Genomic DNA, 23925 nt, shown 5'->3' with positions numbered 1-23925 from the left:
AAAAAAAAAAAGTCAAAAAAAGTTGCTACACCCCTTTATCATTTCATCAGTTTATCATTACTGCTGAGAAGTTTTAAATTCAGTGTTTATTTTAACTTTAAACACTTTGACATCATCTTCTAGGACTAAAGTGTATACCAATCCCTGGTTGGAGACCCACCCCACACAAACCATGACATTTCATAATGGTGCTGGGCCAATTCAATCTTGTGGCTCCCTGCCAACTCAGCTCAACTCCATCTTTTGACCTTAACTACTACATTACAAATCAGCATGGGATCACATTGTGAACATTAGTGCTGTAAATACGGACCAATGAGACACAGTTGATATTGTGTTTTATTGGAAAGCAGATCACCTTTAACAAAAACAGTCAAAGACAAGTTTCAATTCATCAACTGTAACTGCAGGAATGTGATGTTTCTACAGATAAAGCTCAGGAATGAATGCAACTCAGACATGGACCTCTAGAGATCAGATTCAGTATGAAGATGGGAGATTGCCTATAGTCTAGAGGGGGGGAAACCTGTACCAGAGACAAGTCAAAGTCTTACTGGTGTCCAAGCAGTGTTGGAGGAGTGCTATAGGAGTTGGGGCTTAGTAGAGCCAGTCAAAGGCACAGCTAGTGTAGCTGACCAGCTCTTCTGCTTTAAACCACAGGGAAATCTCCTTGTTGGCACTCTCAACGGAGTCACTGCCATGGATGATGTTTCTGTAAAGACAACCACAATTTAAATATCCAGACAGGTCATTGTTGCTGCAGACAACCTCTGTTGAGCACCCAATGCACACAGCACTCACTTGCTAACATCAATGCAGAAGTCTCCTCTTATGGTTCCAGGCTTGGAATCAGCAGGGTTGGTCTCACCCAGCATCACTCTACCAGTCTTCACCACACCTTTGCCTTCCCACACCTAAAATATACGGAGTCATGATGTAAGATACTTAGCCAACTAGGACTAGCAAATACAATCACTGGCCACTTTATTAAGTACACCTTTACAATTTAATTCAACAGCAGGTCTGCCATGCCATTTTGCATAATTTGTTTTAACTACTGTCAGTAATAATAATTCTACCATGTTTATTATTGAGGTAGTGGAGTTGTACTAGAGTGAATTATATAGTGGTTAGAACTGCAGTACAACTCCACTACCCATTATAGCCTCTAATAAACAGAATTATAGAAGTATTTACATGAAGTATTCATAGCACTCAACCTTTTCCACATTTTGTTGTGTTACAGCCTTATTTCAAGATAGTAAAAAGGCACATGACAGCCCACCTGAGGAAAATAACCGATTTAATCTGAGGAGTGGTTTCCTTTTGGCCACTCTACCGAACAGGCCTGATTAGTGGAGTGCTGCAGAGATTGTTCTTCTGGAAGGTTCTCCTCTCCACAGAGAAACACTGGAGTGACCATCAGGTTTTGGTCACCGCCCTTCTCCCTCTCTCCCATAATCCTTAAGTTTTGCCAGCCGGCTTGCTTTAGGAAGAGTCCTAGTGGTTCTAGACTTCTTCCATTTAGGCTACTGTTTGCTGAAATTTTTCTGTACCCTTACCCAAGTCTGTGCCTCGATACAATGCTGTATTGCAGGTCTACAGACAATTTGTTGGACTTCATAGATCTGTTTGCGTGCCGACATGAACTGTTATATAGACAGGTGTATGCTTTTCCAAATCATGTCCAATCAACTGAATTTCCCAAAGCTGGACTCCAATGAAGTTGTAGAAACATCAAGGACGATCAGTGTAAACAGGATGCTTAACTTTGAGTGTCATGGCACAGCCCATGAATACTTTAAAAAAAAAAAAAAAAAAAAAAAATCTAGAAAACATTTTTAATTTTGGAAAGACTTCAAACAAACTTGTCATTATGGGGTATCGTTTGTAGAATCTTGAGAATAATGAATTTGATCCATTTTTGAAATAAGGCTGTAACATAACAATGTGAAATTATATGGAACACTTTATGGATAATTTCTAGTTAGAATTTCAGTGTTTTTGTTGTTAAAACTGTCAGAAAGCTAACATTGATTATGTAGTTTCCACAATAGCCAGTTAGCAGAGCACGCAGACTTTCAAGACTGCTATGAAAGTGCTAGCAATCATAGTCAGGAAATAGACAATGTCTTACCATGGCAACAACCGGACCAGAGCTCATATAGGCAATCAGTGTAGGAAAAAATGGTCTGTCCTTTAAGTCAATGTAGTGTTGCCTCAGAAGGTCCTCAGAGGCCTGTAGCAGAGGGGACAAGTCAGTTTTCTTAAAGTCCCTTAAGACTTGCTGCACTTTAAAATCACTACAATATTCAACATGTTGCTTTTAATGCAGCTGTAAAACAGGAAAAATTATTTGGTGCTACCCAAGTACAAGTACTATACTGGAAAAAAAAAAAAAAAAAATTCACAACGCTACAGTAAGTTGGAGTTCAGGGTCATGCTCAAGGACACTGCGACATGTGACCACAGGAGCCAGGGATCGAACCAGCAACTGCAGGATTGGTGGACGATCACTACCTTCCCGCGCCACAGTCGCCCTGAGTCACTGCACTTTTTACTTTACCTTCCTGCTGCCTCAATGACACCAGATTTTAATTAAGCAATTATTGTTAATGTCCTTTACTCTCTTAGTATGGGAGCTGTTTTGCAGTATGGATAGACTATTTTTTGTTGGGGGCAATCAATTTATACATAGGTTTTACCATTAAGATCTTTATTTTTAGTAAATTGTTAATTGGAAAATAAACTTATTTTATTCATTGAATAAAACTAAAAATATAAATCATCTTTTCTTACAAAAAAAATATGTATGCACTGCCTGCCATTATTCACCAAACAAGTCAGCCAGTCTTAACTGACAAAACTATAGGCTTTTAGTCTTAATAAAGAGTATAATAAAAAGCTTGTTCCACTCAAGTTAAATGAATGTGGGGCAGTCTACATCTAGCAATTCAACACCAAATAATCTGGAAAGCACCATTTTGTTTGGTCTCTGCTTAGATTACTACCATATGATTGCGGTCAAGTTATGCTCACTTATTGAACTCCATGCTCTCACTAGATACTTGTAGAAACTTGTGATGCATGTGACATTAATCAATGTATTTACATAATAAATTATGTCAATGCATCGCCCAACCCCTATTATTTTACCTTAATTTCTTACATAATGACCTTAAAGAAAATCAGTTGCCCTTTCTACTGTGGAAACAATGTAGAAAGTTAGGACTCACTTAGGCTGATTCAAGTATTGAAAATATTACTATATACATTTTTCCAATAAATGTACTGTTGAATATAGATAGATAGATAGATAGATAGATAGATAGATAGATAGATAGATAGATAGATAGATAGATAGATAGATAGATAGATAGATAGATAGATAGATAGATAGATAGATAGATAGATAGATAGATAGATAGATAGATAGATAGATAGATAGATAGATAGATAGATAGATAGATAGAGAGAGAGAGGACTGGCACTGCACAGCTGGGGAGGGGTATGGGCTGTTAAGGGTTCAGTGTCTTGCGCAGGGACACTTCGACATCTATAGCCAGGGCCGGGGATCGAACCACTCACCCTGTGGTCAGTGGACGACTTTACCAACTGAGCTCTGAACTCCCCTCACAACATTCATAAATAATGGGGATGAATATTATTGTTGATCATCAATTTTTCAAAATCACATTAAATCCATTGGGAATCTTAATCAACAAGTCTGCACAGTCTTTAAGACCATATTTTAAAAATAAGACCTATTCTTACATTTGATTTTCAGGAGTTAGGGATCTAGATCTGCATGGTATCCATGCAGATCAGGAAACAGATTTAGAGACAACCGGCTGTGCTACAGTCAGGAATAGCAAAGTAGGCTAATCAGTTCAGTGGATGTCTTTTACTGTGCGTACAGTAATGACACATTATCGTGTCTGCAGAGTCTAACCATTGCTCTGCAGACAGTTGTGTACTACAGTCACAGTCACATGAGTAAATGCATTAAAGCATAAAAGCAGTTCACTCACATGCAACATCTTCATACCGACAAGTTTAAAGCCTTTGGCCTCAAACCTCTTGATGACTTCTCCAATGATGCCTCTCTGCACACCATCGGGCTTGATAGCAATGAATGTGCGTTCTTTCAGTTCAGCCATGATGCTTTAAAAAAAAAAAAAAAAAAAAAAAAAAAAAAGGAGAGAGACGATGAAGACAATTGCAATCTGAAGAATCGACACTTTTCTTTGCAACTAGCACAGCTGGGGCTGGCTTCCAGCTGGCAAAGGCCCTAAACTCCATTGCAGAGCCAAAGCATAGGCTGTACAGTTCAGGTTGGTATATCACTAAACTGGACTGACTCACCTATCCCACAGGGAAGAGCCTTAACAGTTTGTTTTTAACTGCAGTTTCAAAACCACAAATTTAGAGTTACAGTCCCAAATTAGGTTCTCATTTTTAAAAAAATAATTAATGTTTTTGGCAGCTTGCACATTGTTACTACTCCACCCAACAGTACTATAATTAGACATGCTTAAACAAAGCCCTGAAACAAGTATGCAACATCCGTTTTGCTTACTAGCCAGCTTTCTTTAGTTGCTGGTTTGGTCGAAGGGAAAAAATAAAAAATAAAAATAAATCACTGGAAAAGCAAATTTGAGTGATACACATTTAAGGAAATTAAATGTGTAATTACATTTTTTAATTCAGTATAGTTTAAACCCAAATAAAATAAAAGTATGAGCTTTAGGAATCAAATTCATATTCAAATGATAAGCAAACACTGAATCTTTATTAGTCTGCAACCGGGATTCACTAGTTTGTTGATGCTATAGACTTTCCAAAAAAGAGGTGAATACCTCTTCTACAGGACATTTCTTCTATTTTGGAAATCGAGACACTCGTAAATATTGTCCACAATTGGAGTTTGGTAAAAATAGAAACTGGTTTTATCCCAAGAGGTAGGGTACGGTGCTCCAAGGGTTGTCCTTTACAATGTTTACAATACTAACTTTAGGTTTAGGTTCAATTAATCTTTCAAACAAGTTTTGTCTTTTTATATTAAAAAGATTAAGCCATAATCACGCAGATTCATGCAACTTCAGCACTATGTGTACTAATGTGGTCATAACAAGTTTAACGTGCAACTTTGAAGGAAGACCAGGGCAAAGCTAAATATCCTTTTTGCCCTTTTATCAGGCCTTTGACAAATAATCCTTAGACCTTTTTGTCATGTCTAACCAATGGGTCCACTACCATAAGTGGCCATTTTACAGTAATGAGTTTCACTTTCCTGAGCTGCCTGCCACTATTCTGCTTGCAACCAAAGCCAATTAGCTGTGCGTGAGGAGCCAAGCTCTGCCCTTGGCAGACAGAGAAACCAATGGTATTAGTGAATCTGAATATGGTCTTTAAAAAAAAAAAAATAATATATATATATATATATATATATATATATATATATATATATATATATATATATATATATATATATATATATATATATATATATATATATATATATATCGACGTTGTCTGAACACAAAATATCAATAAAAATTTTAGATAGCGCTTTGCATGTTTCTGTGCACCTAACCCGACTCCTAACTAGCCCATACAAAAAAGGTGGTTGCATTACGATCAGGACCATTAGTATAATGTAGCTTTAATGCATGTAGTGCAAATGCGGTACTATAGTCGGGTATACAAATGATTACAACTGGCAGAAATCCACAATCTTTGTTTGGGGTTTTGGAGTTTAATAAATTGTGATCGGGATATTTAAATCAGGTCTAATTAAGGTTTGGGCTAAAGTTAACATAGTCATATAAATTCTGCACACAGGACCAAATTCAAAAATGTGTAGTTGATGCGTAAATGCAGCGCAGCTTTGGACGCTTTCTGAATGACACGTGCGTAACGTACAACAGCACGCAATCAGACCTTAGCATATAATGACGTCTCGTTTGCCAGCTGACCTCGACACCCGGTTTTTTCAGCGCCATTACTGGCAACTCCGGTTAAAATTAGTTGTATTTTTTCGAACAGATACCGCATTAGTTCAATTTTATTAACGCTAACGTTGCATAACAAAACCGTGAATTAATTCCTCGCCGGACTGGGTGAAAATTGAGTCCTTCCTGACTGTGTAAAGGCCGAGTCCTTTACACAGAGCCACATGGTCTTTTGTTGGTGGCCCTGCGAAAAGCACTGCTGCTACAATATCAAGCGAGCGGCGCGATCACAAGACCGAATGGGCAAAAAGCATACAGCATAACGTCAGTCAGTACCATCAAAATGCTGTGTTTAAACAGGGTTAACTTAAATTAGACTAATCGACTTAGCATTATTACAACTGACTTCTACACCCACTAATAGAAACACTAAGCATTAACGTCACTCTAGCTTTAAACGTAGAAGTGTCCATTCTAGAAAAACTTACATTTTAACCAATGTACGTTACAAAAGCAAAGACAAGCCCAGGGAGAACTTTCGCCGGTTAATGTGGGAGAAGATCGACTGAGGATGCGCAACCGCCTTTTATGTAGAGGGCGAGACTATCGGACGGAAAGTGTATGGAGCCAAAAGAGCAGATGCTGGGTTCACGGGGTTCTTCGCAATATCTTTAAAGGGTACCAACATCCATAAATTGTCGAGAAAAAATATTTCACCCCTGTGCCATTAAAAGGGTATTCATTTAAGAAAAAAATTCCAGGATAGGGTCTTTAAAATCTGCCCTTAAAACACAACCACAGGCTGAAAGAAACAACATTTATGAAATTAATGAAAACATAATTAGAAAACACAATTTTATTGTGCCAGGTACATAATAAAAGTAAAAATGTTTGCAGTATATTTTCCCTTGAGTGTTAGTATAAAAGCCATACAGGAAATACATTTTTAGCCTACAAGAAAGCGAAAGTAACATTTCTGTTAGCGATACAAAACCATGTTAACTCCTACTCGTGCATGATAAAACTTCATGAACAAAAACAAAAAGACTAAAAAGGTCCGTTTATGTCATGCTGTGTTTATTTTCATTAAGTCGGTCTAACACTCTTGTAAAACTGACACTTTGTTCATTCTTCATCTCTTTACGCGGACAATGAAAAAAAAAAAAAAACAGGAAACCGGGGGACGGGACCAGTGACTGGACTTTCACGTTTTATTACATATTTATTGTATAGCCCAAAATCACAATTTAGCCACAAGGGGCCTAACAGTCTGTACAACAGCGAAACACTCAGTCCCTACAACCTTACACTGGTGCTTTTATTTTTAGTTGTTCAAAACTGTAGGATTGAACAAAACTGTAAAACTGTCACAATCAAGTAATCACTATATATATATATATATATATATATATATATATATATATATATATATATATATATATATATATATATATTTCAATATAAATATAATTTACACCACATTTGTGAAGCCTGCAAGTTTGCATTTAATCATTAACTTTATTGCTTGTTGTAATAATAATAATAACAGTTTTTAATAAAAAACATTATACATCTGTCACGTAAATTCAGCTGTATGTATTTTGGTACGAAAGCCTGCATTTTTAGGTTGGAGTTACATGATTGAGTTATTTGGGTCTTTTTGCTGGGGGACCAGGCTGAGTGTTAGGCTAAGCCCTGAATGTTTTGTTTTCAGCAATTTTAAGCTCTTCTGGCAGGATTCCAAAGCGTTCCTGGGCCAGATGAGATATATAATCCCTTCAGCATGTTGTAAGTAAAGTATTGGACAAATATTATGTGAAGTCTTTTGGAAAGATGTTTTTTAATAACTGACAATGTAGGAGCCAACACAGTGGCAATATTAAGTGTTAAGTAATGTCATATTTTTAATAGATTTTTGTTTTAGTTTTGCTAGTTTTCTACATTTGGCTGTACAAATGGCTGATATTCAACCAACAGATAAAGTGGCCGAAGGCTGAAGTGGCTTTTAAAAGTTCTGAACATCACAAGAATGGTTTGGTACCTTAATGCTCTAGAAAGATGCCAATTTCATTTGCAATTTTAGTGATTCTCTCTTATGGTAAATGGTCTGCACTTTTCTACCTAAGAGGTTTATTAAAAAAACAAGAAGATAGTTGGCAAAGCAGGATGGAGATGTAGTAAGCCCCCCGACTCGCTAAGTGGTGTTGACTGGAGTACAACACCACTTTGCGAGTGGTGGTAGACTCCACTTATAGTAGACTGGAGTCTATGAGAGAGAACACACAATGAGAAACTCAGTAATGACTTGTAGGATATGAAGTCTAAAATGAGCAAGACAGCGAGCGAGTGATTGGGGACACAAGCAGAGTCTGGAAGAGAGGTCTTATGGGGAAGAGTGGAGTATGGTCCAGGCAGTGGAGGTAGATCCTTGGATGCAATAAGGAAGAGTGATTTGTTAAGGGGGTAGACAACAGTGTTCTGCGGAGTTAGATGTAGTGGTCTGGATCCGTAACATAAGCCTGGTAGTGAATGCGTAGAATTTAGGTGTAGTGAATCTCCAATCCCTGATTTGTAAAATAACTCCAAAATTCATTTAGTGACACAGTAACAAAACTCCAATCACCCAAGCTGCATAAAGCCGATAACTACTAGTGGACCCTCATCTGGAAGGACCTCCTGACCAGCCAGAGCCCTTTCTGATCTCCTCCCTGAAACTATGAAACATTCTTCCTTTTTCAACTTCCACCACTTTATCCTCTCCTCTGCCTGAGTCCTCTTTATCGTCCTCACCACAGGTCATTTTACACACCACCATTCTGTGTTGTCTGGCTACACTCTCCCCTACCAATGCTTTGCAGTCACTGATCTCTTTCAGATTACAATGTCGACACAAGATCTCCACCTGAGTACTTTTACCTCCGCTCTTGTATGTAACCCTATGTTCCCGGCTTTTCTGAAAGAAAGCAGCCATTTCCATCCTTTTTGCAAAGTCTATCACCATCTGTCCTACTGCATTCCTGTCCTGAGACCAAACCTGCCCATCACATTCTCATCACCTTTGTGACCTTCACCAACATGCCCATTGAAATCTGCACCAATCACTACTCTCTCACCTCTGGGGATGCTCTGCATCACTTCATCTAACTCATTCCAGAATTTCTATTTCTCTTCTTACTCAATCCCTAGCTTGTGGGGCATAACCACTAACAACATTGAACATCACGCCTTGAATTTCAGCTTCAAACTCATTAACCTGTCTGATACTCTTTTCACCTCTAGAAAATTCCATGCAAACTCTTTCAGGATAACTCCTACTCCATTTCTCTTTCTATCAAACCCATAGTAAAATAACTTGAACCCTACTGCTAAGCTTTGAGCTTTGCCTTTCCACCTCCGGAACACACAGTATATCCATCTTCTTCTCTGCATCAGGTCAAGCCCACTCGCTAGCCTTCCCTGTCCCATAATTAAAGTCTCTACTGTCGTTCCTATACTCTTGGCTTTACTCTTCTCTCTCTGCCTATGAACTTCTCTCAGCCCTCTCTCAGCCTCCCTCCACCTCTCCTTTTTTGACCAAAAGTAGCCCAATTTCCACCAGCACCCTGTAGGTCAACAGCACTGGTGGAGGTCGTTGTTAACCTGGGCCGCGATGGAAGTCAGATTCGGTGTAGAAGTCATGAGTAGCATGTTTAATTTGGCGTGTTGGATGCCCTTCCTCACACAATCCTCTGCATTTATCCAGACTGGGGACTGGTGTGGGGGAATAGAGTAAATTTAGTCATATGGTTAGATAATTACCAAATAGTCAACCAAGATGGGCTTATTGAAGAGGTCACAAAGAGGACAAGAAGTCACAGGTTGTGTCATGTTTAGAGGACTGCTTAAGATCACAGGAGGCACTTTGCAATGTAGTAGATAGTGGGTCCTGGGGTCACAAGATCTACAAGACGGTGCAAACATAATAAAGTCAGATGCTTCACAACTGACATTGTTAGATAACCTAAAAAGGGACAAGAATGGTGACTGTCAACTGCATGGACCTGGTTTCTTCAGTCATGTTTTGTGAGGGTGGTTGCTGTTTTGGGTTCGAGTATAAATAGAAGGGATTTGAGAAATACAAGTCAGAAGACACCAACATCCATGTGTTCTTCTCCATGCCGGCATGTATTAAACTGAGATGGTTCATCACGCTGTGTTCTGTCTACAATTCTTCAAAGAGGGAAAATTTCTATCACACTGGCACAAGAAGACATTGGCTTGTGCCCCCTTGTGGGACCCTCCATATGTAAGTATGGGGGTCAACTCAATCACATAAAAATAACACATATTGCTTTAAATAATGGACAATATCCAAACTAAATATCTTATTTAGTGCAACCACCACCAAATAACAATGGCAGGACCTACATTCTCAACTGGGGACTAGTGGAAAAGGGAAGTGTGTGACCTTTCACAGATGGCATAACTCTGGCCTCTAGTACTACTGCAAGGAACCAGGATTTGTCCTTTACATCACATATAAAACAATTCTCTAGAACAGCCTTCTTCTACCTACAGAACATTGCCAAAATTAGGAAAATCCTGTGATGCAGGAAAACTAGTCCATGCATTTGTTACTAGGTTGGACTCCTGTTATTCCCTACTAAAGAGTTACTGGATGCCACAGTAACTGCTTAAAAAGCCTGAAATTAACCCACAATGCTGCAGCAAGAGTGCTGACTGGAATTAGCAAGACAGATCATATTTTACCTTAACTAGCTTCTCTCCATTGGCTTCCTATAAAATCTAGAATAGAATTTACCTTAACTTTGTGTGTTTTCTCCCATAGTTGTCTTTCTCCTTCTCTTTCTCCCTCTCTCTGTCCCTTTTCTGCAGGTGTCCCCGGCTTTTGAGCTGTCTTATTTCCAGTGCGCGTTTTTGTCCGTTGAAGGGAGTTTTTCCTCTCCACTGGAATTAATGGAGTTTCTCTATACATCTTTACTTTTCCAGCCTTTTGTTGCCACTATTTCAAGTTTTTAAGATGTGTTGCTGTCAAATTCAAAATTAGCTAATATTTTCCATGAAATAGTCAAATGTCTCAGTTTTAACATCTTATATGTGTTTATTTTCTATTGTGAATAAAATATGCGTTGATGAGATTTTAAAATCATTGCACTCTCATTTTATTTACTTTTTACACATTATCCCAACTTTTGGGATGTTGAATTTGGGCTTGTAGATTACAATGGACTTTGCATTTAGTACTTTACTTTACTGCTCTAATTTACTGCTCATCTAGCTTTTAGCTTGTGCCATTAAAAATATCATAACAAATTTACAGTCTGCTCTATGGTTGGATTATCTCCGTGTACAAGTAAGTGAAGTCATTTCCTTTCTACTTTGCATTTGTTTTCATATGTGTGTCCTTGTGCATTTTGTTTTACTGTTGCTTGCTTGATGCCATATGTCTAGTTACTGTTCTTAATTACCTTAATGGGGAAATAGTAGATTTAATAGTAGTAGTTAAATTTAGCTAATTTAGTTATTACGATGGTGATGATCGAGGGAGGCCGTTAGTTATTGAATATTGCAAGTAAATTATAGAAGGTAGGTTGCTCACAAGGCAATATTTGGAAACACAGTGCTAATGTTAATGTTGGCAATACTGTTCCTACACTATGAAGGTCCTAAAAGATGGCTATAGTAATAAAAATATATTGTATTGTTACTGACCTGTGAACAACAGTAAAATTATGAGACAGGCGACATTGGTCTGTTTTCTTTCCCTGCTTCAGCCAGACTTACTACTAAAAACTAAAATGACATTTAAATTCACCTTAACTGTAGTTGTCCAACCAAAATGTTCCGTGCAAGTCTCTTACAACGCTCTCATGTTGAAACAAAGAAAAAACGAAAATATAATACCAATTACTGTGACTTCTCTCAGACATACAAAGAAAATGATTTTTTATCATTCTGCTAGTTTACAAGCTTGACATCTGCACTGGGCAGCTGTAGCTCAGTTGGTAAAGGTAGTCATCCACGGACCACAGGGACTGACCCTGTGGTCAAATAATGGGGGTGCTCCAGACCGCAGTCCTCCTCCATTAAATAGCGCATCACGCCCTTTCGTTTCGCCAGCCAGTCCCACTTGGCCTTTCTTGCATCTATCAGCCTTTGCAAAGAATTTTCCATGGCCTTGAGTCATGGCTTTGCCTCTCCTTTCTCCACACTATCTGCCCTTGTAGAGGGCTAAACACTACACTAGGGTGTTTCTTACTAATTTAGAGGCTAATGTAGGGTGTTTCTTACTAATGTAGAGGCGATCTTACTCAAATCTGAGGTTCCAGCAAATACTTCACTCCGGAGATCGTTCTATGATAAACATTGAACATTTATTGTAAATTCCCTCTCAACTTAGCTGATGATGGATCAATTGTACATACTTCCATTTGGAAAGGAAAAGGAGAGGCCTACTAGTTAGGTTAAGCTAGTTAGGTTAGAAAGTCATCAAGAGAGTGGAGGCCGAGGCAGATTTTCACATACCAAACATTAGGTGAACCTTCACTTCAGCCTCACCCCTCAGCCAATACAGTAACCACTCTCCCTTCACCATACATACCTGCTTGGACAGCACCCTACTATGATCTAACACACACGGCTTTGACACCTTACTACCCATACATACCTTACACCTACGCCAAGCCATTGTTTTGAACGTAATTATCAAATGTGGATGATGTTTTGATTTATTTTGATGAGAGTAATAAGTTCAAAATGTCAGGAGCCATTTCCATTTTTGTCAGCGAGCATGTGACCCACAGCACCGTGTGGTCACGTTGTAATAATAAAAAAACAAACAAACAAAAAAAACCAAACATGTCATTTATTTGAATATCTGTTTGGAGAGGTAGTACACACTTCCTGCCACAGGGGGCTTGTCACCCAGGTGAGACGTTCGTAGCGGCCTGCAGCTCTCTCTCTACTTCTCTACATCTGGCTGAAGCAGGGGAAGAAAACAGACCAAAGTCGTCCATCTCATAATTTTAGTGTTGTTTACAGGTACTGTAAGCAACATATCTGCATACAGCCCTCACATATGAGGTCTGTTACACACAGTAGTTAGATGGATAGGGGTTGCGTCCCCCCCTTTTCAGCTTGCTGGCAGTGGTTCTTAAAGATGCCTTGTTTGCTTTGGTACGTTTAATTTAAGTTTGGTTGATTGACCGGGATTTTGGTTTTTGCCTCTGTTTAATATTTTGTTAATAAATACCACCATTTGTTTTTTTGCACACACCCTGGCCTCTAAAAACAAAAAAACTGTGTGGTCCCTGTGGTCAGGTCAACTTTTCCAGTGCCAAATTTACATCACCTCATGTATATGGGGGGAAGCGGCCTGATATTGCCATCCAGAGAAACTATATGGTTGGATAGCATAATTCTGAGATTTTTAGGCCCAAATACTATTGCTTCAGTTTTGTCTGAGTTTCCAAGTAAAAAATTGTGAGACATCCAGGCCCTTAAGTTTATGGATGAAGTTTATGTATGTGGCTGCTCCGTTTCACTGGTTCCTTTTATAGCAGAGCCGAAATTTCATACGGAAAACATCCGCTGGCAGTGACAAATTATTTCAACCTCTGCTTCCTGGAGCTCATCCACAGTTAGGTTCTTCTTCCTTTTTTGTAGTTCAGCATTTTTCTTTGAAGCTGAATATCTTGGTTAATGTTTTCTAACAGCTCCTTTCTCCTTCTGGACGATGTTAGAAGCATCTTTTTCAACGATAGTAGCCACACCACGACCGGCTTTAAGCGTTTACATGATGAGTAGTAGAACATTCACTGTGACAGTTTTTATTCACCTCAGTATTGGCTACATAAGTCTCTTGCAAGTCTGGGTTCCTTGGCCAGTTCTCGACTGCCTGGGTAAAGAAGTCAGGTCCAGATATCCACAGCTTATTTTGCAAAAAGGCTGTCATATTATGTCCCCTTGATGCACCATCTGCCGAATTAAGCCCAGAGTTTACGTAGTGCCACTGTGAGACTGTCGAGGTCTGCTGAATCACCGACACCCTATTAGCTACAAACATGCGAAACCGTGATGTGTCGTTGTTGATGTACTTTACCACCTCTGTACTGTCAGTCATTGAATTGACACTTGAATTGATCTGAATGATGGCACCATTGCACGCCCAACACCCTTTCCATTGGAAGTGCATTTTAATCCAGATTTAGGTCCATTATTTCTATCGCCTTCTCCTCCTCTGGTATGGCTGCTAACACCATTCGATTGTTGCTGATCCATTTATTTAACCTGAAGCCACCCATCTGACATAAAGTCTTCAAATTGTGGTAAAGAGACTCAGCCTTTTCAACAGTTTCAACCAATTTTAGACAGTCATCTACATAAGTTTCCCAGCACCGTATTTACTGTGCAGGCATTAAACAAATGTGTGTTGTCTTCTGCGCATCACCTGTTCGGAGCCTTCCGTCGGCTGACTAACGTCACCATCTGGCCACCATAGGAATCTGAGTAGGTCAGCGTAGTCTGACGAATCCTTTATCTGGTGGAACATTGTCTCCACACCTGCCACTATTGCCACAGGCTCTTGATGAAACCTAGTCAGAACACCAACTACTGTGCTAGTAAGATTTGGTCCCTGAAGCTGCTCATTCAGTGAGGTTCCCTGATAAGACGCGCCACAGTCAAACACCACACGAGAATTAAACTTTTTCGGATGGTACACCCCATGATGAGGAATATACCAAACTTTTCCATCACTGCAGCCAAGGTCCTTATCTTGAACCCTAGGTATTTTTTGGTGATCATATAATGATATGATCATGAAGGCATACAATCCACTCTAACTGAGAGATTCCTGAGAAACTTCCTCTTCAGATTTGTAGCACGTTGTTCTGTCATGGCCCCATTGTTTGGCATTTAAATGTCCAAATCCTTTAATGGGAGATTAAGGCAGTAGTGTCCATCTACCAATATAGCGGATTTTGACACTCTTTCCATGAACAGACAGGTCTTAGACATCTCATACTCTTCCTCTCGACCACCCTCAGGAAAATCTTATTGAAATTGTTGACAGGTCTTCCAGCTTGGCAACAGATATACAATTCTGTTGCAACCACCTTCTTTCAGTGGCCCATTGACCGTCTAACCCAGCAAAGTACTAACTGCATAAGGCCCCTTGTTGACGCTAGGAATGACTTCCTTTGGTTTCATCACTTCGGCAACATTAGTTCCAATCAACAACCCTATGTCTGCACTTATGAGAGGTATTTGCCCTCCTTTAAGATGTTGCCACTTATCTACTTCTTGTCATGGGATCGTATCCTTGCTCACTGGAATACCCTTCTGTAAAAACACCACTTAATTCTATGAAGTTATTCAATTCCAGGTGACTTACCTCCAACTCAGTCACCATGTTACTGGTCACAACTTGGTTTTCCCCCATGGTTGTAAGGAGAAAGCTAACCTTTTTTCCATGTAAATTCAGCTTATTAAGAAGTTCATCTTTGCAAAACGTAGCTTTGGTGTCAGTATCCAAGAAGGCATACGAAGTAATTGCTTGTTGCCCTTTTTTGTCTTCATTCTGATAGGAACTATGGCAAGAATGCCCTCTGTGCTCCCAGACTCTGCCTCAAAGTTATGTGTACATCTGCCGTTCACAAATCCGCTGATCACTGCCTCATCACCATCCATGGACTGTCTATGCTTCTGGCTCTTCACGTGCAGCAAAGTAGGGTGCGTCCTTGAGTGGAAAGGATAGTTTACCTCCTCCTGACAGAACTTACTCATGTCTTGGTTTCAGACACCTGAAGCATAAGCTTTCTCTCCTGAGGAACTCTCTTACCCTTTTAAGAAGTATTCTAGCTTTTTACAGTGCTCAAAAAGTAATGGCCCTCATGGCAAAAAAGGCAAGACTCACGTGAGGCTTTCATGGTACTGGAAGGCTTGGGTGAGGCTTCGATGGTACTGGAAGGGCCTGCCTTACTAAAGCCAGGCTCTACACTTACTTCCTTTTGAGTAGTCACTTGCTTTCCAGTAGTGGTAAAGCACTTTTGATTACTACCTACCTTCCCTAACTGGTACCTGAAGGACTCGTTAGGTGACTCTTTGTCCCCATAGTAAGTGTGATGGAAAATCAAGTATGATTAAATGATTGCATTTTACTCTTAGCATTTTATCTAGTTATAATGGCAAATTGTACTCAGTGTACAAGTTGCTCATTGTTTGCAGAACTGCTCCAAGGTCAGTTATTGTCTAACAGCAGACTATCCCACACTGTAGTGACCCAGATTCACTCCATGCTCACAGGTGCTTATCAAAGTGCTGAAAAGGGAAACAGTTTCCATATAAGGAGAAAAGGGCTGGAAGCAGCCTGAGGTTGGAGAATGTTCTGCCCAGAAATAGAAGGTTATAAAACTAATGTGTGATGTATGAAGTTTAGAACTGCATAGGATGGAGGCTTGAAACTCTGTCGATGTACTTCTCTCATGCAAGATAATAAAACCCTAAAAGACATTCTGGATGTTGAAGCTCCTTACTGATTACACTTGAGGTGTCTAAGACCAGATATTGTCACTTTTGCCAAAACAGTAAGGATGCAGTCAGATCTGGGATTCGTCATTTACAAACTGAACTACATCTATAAACTTAACCTTGCATTCATGTTTCTTACCAAGATTGTAAGCCACATGGAACCTTTAATTGGTTCCATGTGAAAGCAGCTTTGAACCACCTCCCTGGGTTTTTCATCAGTATGCCGTTCCAAAAGGTAGAGCCGATCACTGTCAACCCCAGTTTTACTCTCCACCCCGTACTCAAATGTTTTGATGAAGAGTCCATAGTCTAAAGGATCTTAAGTAAAGGTAGGAATTGTTTGAGGAGTTTGAGCATAAAACCTGTGGTGTTTATCTGGAATTTCGGTAAAGTTGTTTTGACACGGAGTATCCCTTAATGAAACATGTTGATCCTTTGATGCTGTAAACTGGTTAACATTGTGTTCTTGGAAATCACAGCGGCGAGCCTCAGCCTTTACACTCCCACTGTATTCAGCACCAAAACACCCCTTAACAGTTGTATCTCTTGCTTACTCACAGCCCCGTTGACAGCAACAGATACTTTATAACTAGCATATAACTGACAGACTGACTAAGATTGAAGTTGTTATTGGTGACGTTGAAACCACATGACGTAACGAGGCCTGCTTCCTTAAGACGTTGATGCACCGCTTTTATCCAACAAGCAACATCGTCACCAAGTTTTTTGATTGAATTTACCCTCAGCGCGAACCAGCCTTGCTGATCGGTATTCATATCCTCTTCGAGGTTAAGCTCACTGAATGATTCTTTGAGGTATTTATTTCATAAAACTCAAACCGTTGGTTGAACTCTATCAACAGTTTCTCCACCAGCTCCAGACCGCAGTCCTCCTCCATTAAATAGCGCATCACGCCCTTTCGTTTCGCCAGCCAGTCCCACTTGGCCTTTCTTGCATCTATCAGCCTTTGCAAAGAATTTTCCATGGCCTTGAGTCATGGCTTTGCCTGTCCTTTCTCCACACTATCTGGATCAACTTCTCTGCCCTTGTAGAGGGCTAAACACTACACTAGGGTGTTTCTTACTAATGTAGAGGCGATCTTACTCAAATCTGAGGTTCCAGCAAATACTTCACTCCGGAGATTGATCTATGATGAACATTGAACATTTATCGTATTTGCCTCTCAACTTAGCTGATGACAGATCAATTGTACATACACGTTTAAGTACCGTAATCTCACAAGCACAAACAGTTTCTTCAAACAAGTTTCTCAAAGTATGGCTGAACTCAAAGAACTTGGTAAGAAACAGTGTGCCTCCACAGCTACACACTGAACCTTTTTCTTCTACTTTCTTGTGGTCCGTACGACCTTGTCAGTTCCTCTGCTCCAGTTACTGTGTCACATCTGCTCCCTTCAGTAGCTGAGCTGAACAGCATCTCTTGTAACAAACCCTTTGCTATGCATTGTTCCCTTGACAACAAAGTTAAAAGGTAAACTACAAAGACAACCATCAAAGCTATATGGTTATAAAAGTAATGATATCATCAGTACACAAACATAACATAACAAATAATACAGTACAGTTCATAATACATAATACAAAAAACAAAAACTGAAGAAACCCTGGTTGGCTCATACAGTACCACTACATCTAAGAGCAAATATCTATACTTTTTACTTCACTACATTTTTAATCAAAGTTGTGTTACAATTTCGTTATTTTACACATTTAATAATTTCATAAATTATGAAAATTACGCAAACAAGAGACAGGAATTGGTCCATTAAACCAGGTGCAGGTAGGCTGTTAGTCCCTCCATAGCCTTAAATAAAAGACTTATGACATTATCAATGCTCAAAGTGAGCCGCTATTCAGCAAATTTACTCTTTGGTGTGTTGTGCTGAGTTTGGCCTGTATACAGAGTTCTGCATTCACTGCGCAGGAGAGCACACAGCTAAACTGAAACCCGCCAAATTAATGGTCTATTTCCAGACATAGAGCAACTGAATTGTAAAGTGTACCTTCAAATGAACATTGTACGTGATGTCAAAGTCAAACATCATAACAGCCAGCGCTCCAAACATTTTCTTGACTAAATTTGGCATTGCCTCCCTCCTTCTTTGTGTCATTCCCTCAGAAAGGGGCAAATGTAATGCAGTGCTATGAGAGTTCTTTGTTTTACTGCAATGCAAGCTGGTCCCTGCTGATTTACTCTGATATAAATCATGCACTTAATTTTTAATTTTTAAGTAGAAATGTCAGTGGGTACTGAGTGTAAAATACAGTTTGAGTACATCATCCACCACTGATGCAGGGCTCCTGTTCAGTGCTAGATGATCACAGCTTCACTGCAAGAATCTTGAGAGCCAACTACTTCTGAAGCTTTTCCTTCACTTCACTGAGTGATATTTTAACCAAACATGCACAGACACGCACCAACAGTTTTTGGTAAAATGAGACTACAAGCTGCTTTTTTCTAATGTAAGTTTTATCTGCTGAGACCTGCTGTGCCATTCGGAAGTAACTGAGTATACAGTATACATTATATCTTGTCACTGGAAGTAGTTTGCAATGTTCAAACATACATACTGCAAGCGGCTGAGATAGTTATGACAACATAAGATGTTTTTTCAAATACTTTCAAATGCCTAAACATTTGTTTGATTTATTTTTTGTGACAAAAAGTGTTAACACTTTGCAGAATAAAATGTAAGCTAATAAAAACAGAGGGTCTAATTGAGCATGAACAGAATAGGCCACCTACATAATTTATCATAATAAAAACACAAATTGCAGCAGAATAAACACTGACATATTATTATTATTATTATTATAGGCAGTCTTTTAAAGCTAGTGAGCTAAAGCTTTTTACAAACTATTTTATAAACGAGCAGTTTTTCATGCAGCAAGGCATCCGATATTGAAATTATTATAAATATTATTATGCAACAAAGCAAGTAAATTGCTGATTTATTATAGCAGCATAAATGGCTGTGAAAAATGATTAGATTTCCATACCCATCTGCTCAGGACAAGATGATAACCTGTCCAAAGCAGCAAGACAAAAAACAGGCATTGATGTCATTTCAATCAATTAATCAAATAATCAATAGAATACAGCACATTTTCTGTAGATTAACACAATTAAAAGTGCTTTACAGATTATTGAAAAATAGATAGAAATAGATAGATTTTAATTTAGATATCTAACAAATAAGACAATAAAACATAAACCAATGAGACTAATGCAGGCAGAAAGGCACAATAACAGAACAGTAAAACATAATAAAAATTATTTTGCCTAGTGATTGACTGAAATTTAAAAATTATGAGATGTTCAAAATAAGAAGTTAAGAGATGCTTTTGAATAAGTTTGGCTGCAGTGTCAAAAATATTTTAGTTAAAGTTTAATGTAAAGTTGCCCTGAGACAATTTAGAAACAAGGTTGCAAAAAGCCACAACACAACTTAGATCTGGTTCTCATAATTACAGGATAAGACTGCTAATTTTTTTCTTTCTTTGGTGAATGCAATGCGCGCCATACAAACTTAAACCTAGCATAATAATAATAAATTACATTCAGTTAGTATAAATGTTCTTTCAGCATCAGAAATGTTTGCTATAAAAAGTTATAGAAAATTTTTGCCATTTTTTATAACTATAATATTGTTGTTGGTTCTTTCTTGTGAAAACAATATTATAGTTCCAATCATCCACCACAAGGGTGCAGTCTAGCAGCATGCCAGAGAGCTCCAGGAAGGCACCCTTTCTCTCCTGTTAGTGTGAAAAGCACCAGCAATGAGAAGCTTTCAGCACATTTACTGCATTTACTGCCTGTTCTGCTAAAGAATGGTTCCGGCCACAAACCCACTCTGAAAGAAATGTATGAACTTGCTTTAAAAAATGAATCCACATGAAATGCAGAATCACCAGAAAAGCTGCAACTTGAGCCGTATGAGGTTGGTACAGTATGTGGATATCTGGCAACAACCCCCAATACAATAGACCCTTTCTTTTCCTTTCCTTCTCACATGATACCTTGAACACTTTTCATTGCATCAAACACTGTAGTTTATCTCTTCTCAATTGTCTGCCTATGATTCCTAATTCTATATCCTGTTGTCTGCATTAGCCCGACCTATCCTCACATCTGTCTGCCCACCAGTCTGCTTGCCGCCGTTTTTCTATTAACATCGGTTCATTGTCTGTGGGTGTCCTCCTGTTCTCCTCTTTGTTTGTCTGTCTGCTATTGTTTTGTCCTCCACTCACCTAATCACTCTCCTGATCACTCAGGTGATTACTGTCATTTCCTAAATCTCGGTTCTTTGTGTTGCACAACAGTTTTTTCCCAACTTCATCTCTTCACTCTCTCAGCTGATTGCACCATTTTTCTAGATCCTGGCTCTGTGCCCCACCTCTTTTCCCTGGAATCTAAACTCACCCCATTCCGCATTTTTGGGTCACTATCATGTTTACTGGTATTCACCGGTCACCTGGTATTGTGATTCTGAATTTTATGTTTATTAACGACCCATTCCCCTGGTCCCTTTCTCGCTCTCACAGACTTTATGGACTATCCGCTGCCCCTTGTGAAGTATATTTTGTGAATTGCATGCCTAGACTATTAGCTAAGCTACACTGTCACCTCTATTCACCAAGTTCACATACCTTGTTATCGTATGTATTGCCTTGTTACTCACCTCACCTTCTTTACCCTTACTCAACCTCATGTTACCTGTCATTGTTCTAGTCACTTCTTTGGAAATATCATATTTTGTTTATTTTGCTATCTTGTTTCATTGCCTGTAGTAGTACCTACCAGATTCCAAGTTTTTGTAGATTTACTTGTATATGCAACCACCTTGTAGGTCAACAGCACCAGTGGCGGTCGTTGTTAACCCGGGCCCGGCCGATCCGGTATGGAAGTCATTGTCATCATTTGCATTTTAATTTGGGATGTGTTTTACGTCGGATGCCCTTCCTGACGCAACCCTCTGCATTTATCCAGACTTGGGACTGGCAGAAGAAGTGATTGGCTTGTGCCACTTTGGGGTTGCATTGGGGTTCCCATAAAACCTAGAATAGAATTTAAAACCCTTCTTCTTACATATAAAGCTTTTAACGGTCAAGCCTCATCATATCTAAAAGACCTCATAGTACCATATCATCCCAGTAGACCACTTCAATCTCAGAATGCAGAACTCTTCTATTGTGGAACCAGCTCCCAGTTCAGATTCGGGAAGCAGACACTCTGTCTACTTTTAAGACTAGACTCAATTCCTTCTTTTTTAAAGCTTATAGTTAGTTATAGTCTAGCTGCTACATGCTTAAACTACCAACAGGTCTAAATGTAGTGTTAGGTATAACTTCACACAGGCTTATCAAGGTTTGGATAAAGGCACTCATCGTTTAAACTCGTCATGTTATATTTAGTCATTTAGCAGACGCTTTTATCCAAAGCGACTTACAAGTGAGGTACAAGGTAAGCAAGAATCTAAGTCAAGTTACCACAGCATGTCATGTCACGTGTGTAGCCAGGTTCCTCACCACTGAGAAAGCACTCTACATCTTTTTCCATATTCCTTAATAGCTTCAGAGAGTGTTGGTGTGCATTTTTACATGACATTAAGCAGTCACTTTAAGGGAGTAATCAGTAATGTGTAATAATCAGTCATTTCTGAATACACTTAACAATCTTTGTTGTAGATTAGAGCTGTGAGGGTGCTGCAGGATTAACAGCTCTGACATAAAATCCCAAGTAAATGGCAAGATAATGATGTCGATGCCCACCCTCGCACATAGTTTCTGGGATGTTTCATTCCTCAGAGTTCAGCACATCACACATTATCAGTGATCTCTTGATAGTCATGAATCTGGGAAAGGTTTTGATTTTTGGAATTGGCTTACATCAGGATTATGGATCACGGAAGTTACAGCCTTTCTGCTGCTGGTACCAGTGTTGATGTTAGGCCTTGCCTCTGAAGGTGATGTATCTTTCTGTGTGTTTCATTGAATCTAATCCTGCATTTTTTACATGGTTGGGTCATTTTGTTTTTTGTTTTTATTGGAAAGGGGCAGGCTTAGGGGTTGGGGGAAGCCCTGAAAGTTTACAACATCTGGCTTTGACCCTGACACAGTTAACAGAAAGGGATACATTGTCAGGGCCCAAAGCTTCACTTGCATCTCTGGTCTCTTTTTTTTTTTAATCATCACTTCCTGTTCTCACCCCTCTGCAATGCCAGGAGTTTTACCATTATCAGTGTAATCTTTTTCACTTGTGTCTCACCCTCTCTATTTAAGCAGCCAAGATTCTCTGTCCCTTTTGCCAGTTTGCCCGATTACATTGGGTTGACTCTCCAGTGTACTGTGTTCTGACCTGACTTTGTGTACTGAACCTGCTTTGGACCTTGGACCTGCCCTATTTGCCTCTGCCCTGCCTGGAATTGCAAGACTAACAATTCTGTCTCTCTGGTTTTCTACCCCAGCCATGTTCCACGGTCCTGCCTTTGTCTGTTCCCCCTGGATATCTTAGGTCTGTGCTTTTCAGTCTCTGGCTCTTTTGATCTCTTTCGGACCTTTTTTCTGGAACTTTGGATTGTGAATCAGATTTTGGATTATTGGACTGTGTTGTTTGTTCTCTATCTGTTCCTTCTCCTCTGCTCCTCACTCTGCCAGCCCACGTGGCAGCGGGCCAATTACTGCCTTCTCTTTCTATCTCCATATATGCGGAGCCAACTGCAGTATATCCTTAGTAAGCAGTCAGCCATTTTGTATTACTCACCTATATTGCACAGACCTGCACTAACTTCTCTCTTGTATTTGCAGATGAGTGTTGAGTGTTTCCCCCACCTGATTATCATGTTCCTAGACGCACAGGCCGAGGCTGATGAGTAACTGCAATCTTCCACTCTAGCTTACCAATAAACACTACACCTAAACATAGTTATAATGTATATGAGAGCCTTACTCTTAGCCAAACTGGAAAACTCAAAAAGTCCCTATTATTTGTTATTGTGTACCATCACCCAGTCCCTTATTCAGAGTTTTTGATTAAATTTTCAGAATTTCTATCTAATTTAGTGCCTAGTACAGATAAAGTCATAATAGTGGGTGACTTTAACATTCACGTAGATGCTGTTTTTTCACTGTTTTAGTCACACCTTAGATGTTGTCCTTACATACAACATTGAAACGGATAATTTAACAATAATTTCTAATAACTCCGTTCTGTCTGACCATTTTCTAATACCATTTGAATTTACAATAATAGCAGCAATAATATACAGTTATATATAACAATAATATACACCAGTTAGGAAAAAGTTCCACTATAGCAGGTGCTTAAGTGAAAAAGCTGCAAACGAATTTAAAGAAACGATTCTTTCATCATTTGCTTCACCATATGTCAATACAATGTAAAGTAGTCTCCTTAATGTTAC

General features: G+C 39.2%; 1 protein-coding gene across 1 annotated transcript; it reads right to left on the bottom strand.

The window, feature by feature from the left end:
• Positions 1-321: 321 nt before the first annotated feature.
• LOC137105786 (nucleoside diphosphate kinase-like) lies at positions 322-6594 on the bottom strand. The gene is made up of 5 exons (XM_067488389.1): positions 6443-6594; positions 4032-4164; positions 2138-2239; positions 802-914; positions 322-712 (listed from the first exon to the last, which is right to left on the bottom strand). Exons 2-5 carry the CDS (start codon positions 4158-4160, stop codon positions 598-600), a joined length of 459 nt encoding a protein of 152 aa, XP_067344490.1. The 5' UTR covers positions 4161-4164; positions 6443-6594; the 3' UTR covers positions 322-597.
• Between the last annotated feature and the right edge of the window lie 17331 nt (positions 6595-23925).

The sequence above is a fragment of the Channa argus genome, chromosome 20, assembly GCF_033026475.1.
Source record: "Channa argus isolate prfri chromosome 20, Channa argus male v1.0, whole genome shotgun sequence".
NCBI lineage: Eukaryota > Metazoa > Chordata > Actinopteri > Anabantiformes > Channidae > Channa > Channa argus.
The sequence above is the reverse complement of the archived record's forward strand: the minus strand, read 5'-3'. Positions and strand labels throughout refer to the sequence as shown.